Source organism: Aplysia californica, unplaced genomic scaffold (genome assembly GCF_000002075.1).
Source record: "Aplysia californica isolate F4 #8 unplaced genomic scaffold, AplCal3.0 scaffold00051, whole genome shotgun sequence".
NCBI lineage: Eukaryota > Metazoa > Mollusca > Gastropoda > Aplysiida > Aplysiidae > Aplysia > Aplysia californica.
In genome coordinates, this window is record NW_004797321.1 from 1,677,490 (window position 1) to 1,679,999 (window position 2,510).

The 2,510-nt window shown below is 40.5% G+C and overlaps 1 protein-coding gene across 1 annotated transcript in view; it reads left to right on the forward strand.

Moving 5' to 3' along the window:
* Positions 1 to 2,510, forward strand: part of LOC101857548 — a gene marked incomplete in the record, with an annotated part of 21,298 nt that overhangs the window by 16,419 nt on the left and 2,369 nt on the right. The window contains 1 exon segment of the mRNA XM_013079434.2: positions 1,933 to 2,011. Within this exon segment, the coding sequence (XP_012934888.1) occupies positions 1,933 to 2,011 (79 nt within the window).

Below are 2,510 nucleotides of genomic sequence, written 5' to 3' on the forward strand. Positions count from 1 at the left end.
CAAGTAATGATTATCTGAATACCAATATTAATAAGAATAATAAGAATAAGAATAATAATAATAATAATAAGAAGAAGAAGAAGAATGAAATACTTAAATGAAATGGATTGTAATATATTAATATATATTTCGTTCGGATGGAGAGATAGAAAGAAGGGGAAAAGGTATAATAATATCAATGTTATATCATTAACAACAATAGCTAAAAATAAAAGCCATGCTAGCGATGATAGTAATAACGATTGAGGTAAATTTGGGCAAATTTTGGACCAAAAAATGGCAGAAAACGCAGATACTAGAAAAGGGCCAGATCCAGTTGGTGGTGAGTTGAGGAAAATCCTGGTGGTCGTCCAAGTCACAAGGGTTTTTTTCTGACTGTTTTTGTTGTTGGTTTTTTTTTAGCAATGAAAGAGAACCAGACAAAAAAGTTAATTATAATAGCGGTTGTTTGGAGCTGAGGAAAAAGCAAAATAGACAGACAGACAGAAACTACTAAGAGAGAAAAGGAATACAACCTACCAATGACACCCTTTCCTGTTCTATTCTTTTCGAAGTGCACCATTTCGATCTAGTCGGTCTGATAATTATGCCCGTGATGTACTAATAGCGCGCATTTTGGTTCGTATAGGCCAGTTGAATTAAAAGTGTACCAGTACCAGATATTCTAACCGATCTGGCGTCCAGTATGTCGCAGTTGAAGGCAAAAAGACGAGAATTTAGAAATCTGTGTTAAATCAAGTATCTTCGCTGACATTGTTTCAGAATTTAGAATAAATCTGTCTGACAAATATGAAAGCATTCTATCTATTGATGTAGACAGTGCTTACTTACATAGTTACTTACTCACTCACTCACTCACTCACTTATTGACTGACTGACTGACTGACTGACTGACTGACTGACTGACTGACTGAATGATTGACTTATTTACTTACTTATTTACTTTCTTACTTATTTACTAACTTACTTACTTACTTACTTACTTACTTTCTTTCTTACTTACTTATTTACTGACTGACTGACTGACTGACTGACTTACTTACTGACTGACTGACTGACTGACTTACTTACTCACTTACTTACTTACTTACTTACTTACTTACTTACTTACTTACTTACTTACTTACTCATTTAACTTACTTACTTACTTACTTACTTACTTACTTACTTACTTACTTACTTACTTACTTACTTACTTACTTACTTACTTACTTACTTACTTACTTACTTACTTACTTACTTACTTACTTACTTACTTACTTACTTGCCTACTACTTACTTGTGTGTTCGTTCGTGTGTGTGTGTGTGTGTGTGTGTGTGTGTGTGTGTGTGTGTGTGTGTGTGTGTGTGTGTGTGTGTGTGTGTGAGAGAGAGAGAGAGAGAGAGAGAGAGAGAGAGAGTGTGTGTGAGAGAGAGAGTGTGTGTATGTGTGTGTGTGTGTGTGTGTGTGTGTGTGTGTGTGTGTGTGTGTGTGTGTGTGTGTGTTCGTGCCTGTGGGTATCTGTGTGTGTCTGTCTGTCTGTGTGTATCTGTCTGTGTGTGTCTGTCTGTGTGTGCATGCTCCCTCATTAACCTGACTGTTATCCCCCCCTCCCCCAGGACCAGTTCTTTGTATGTATCTGTGTGTGTATCTCTGTATGTATTGTGTGTATATGTGTGTGTGTCTGTCTGTATGTGTCTGTCTGTGTGCGTACGCTCCCTCACTAACCTGACTGTTAACCCACCCCCACCCCGCCCCCCAGGACAAGATCTCTGTATGTATCTGTATGTATCTCTGTGTGTGTCTGTGTGTGTCTGTCTGTGTGTGTCTGTCTGTGTCTGTCTGTGTGTGTCTGTCTGTGTGTGTCTGTCTGTGTGTGTCTGTGTGTGTCTGTGTCTGCACACTCCATCACTAACCAGACTGTTTTCCCCCCTCCCCCCTCCACACCCCAGGACCAGATGTTCCTCTACGAGGATGGCAAGTGCACTGTAGCAAAGATCGGAGAGCCCATCCAAGAGCCCTGTGTTCCAGGTACAGGACTACACCACTACCCTAGAATTTCAAAGTTCTTTCTGTGGGCGGTTGGCGGGTGCTCCGGTGTGGTTTGCTCCTTCTTTCCTATCAAACGTCTTTCGTCCGGGTCTCTCCAGCTTCTCTTTTATGTTTGTCACTCTCTTTTAACACCTCTAATCTTGGTCGATAATATGGCATTATTGTGTTGCAAGTGTCGTAAAACTCTTACTAAAACTAAAAACATCCTTCTATCTGCAAACACAACAACGGTTGTTGTCCTCCCAGCCAGCGCCAGGTTCCTGAGCACCTACCAGCGCGTTTGGCCACGGCGCGGAGATGTTGACTGTGAACACCTGGGAGATTGGAACCCCGGGCTCTGGCAATATGGTCAAGTGGTCCTATACCACAGGCTTGTTGTTGTTGTTGTTGTTGTTGTTGTTGTTGTTGTTGTTGTTGTTGATATGTTCTTCTTCTTCTTCTTCTTCTTCTTCTTCTTCTTCTTCTTCTTCTTCTTCTT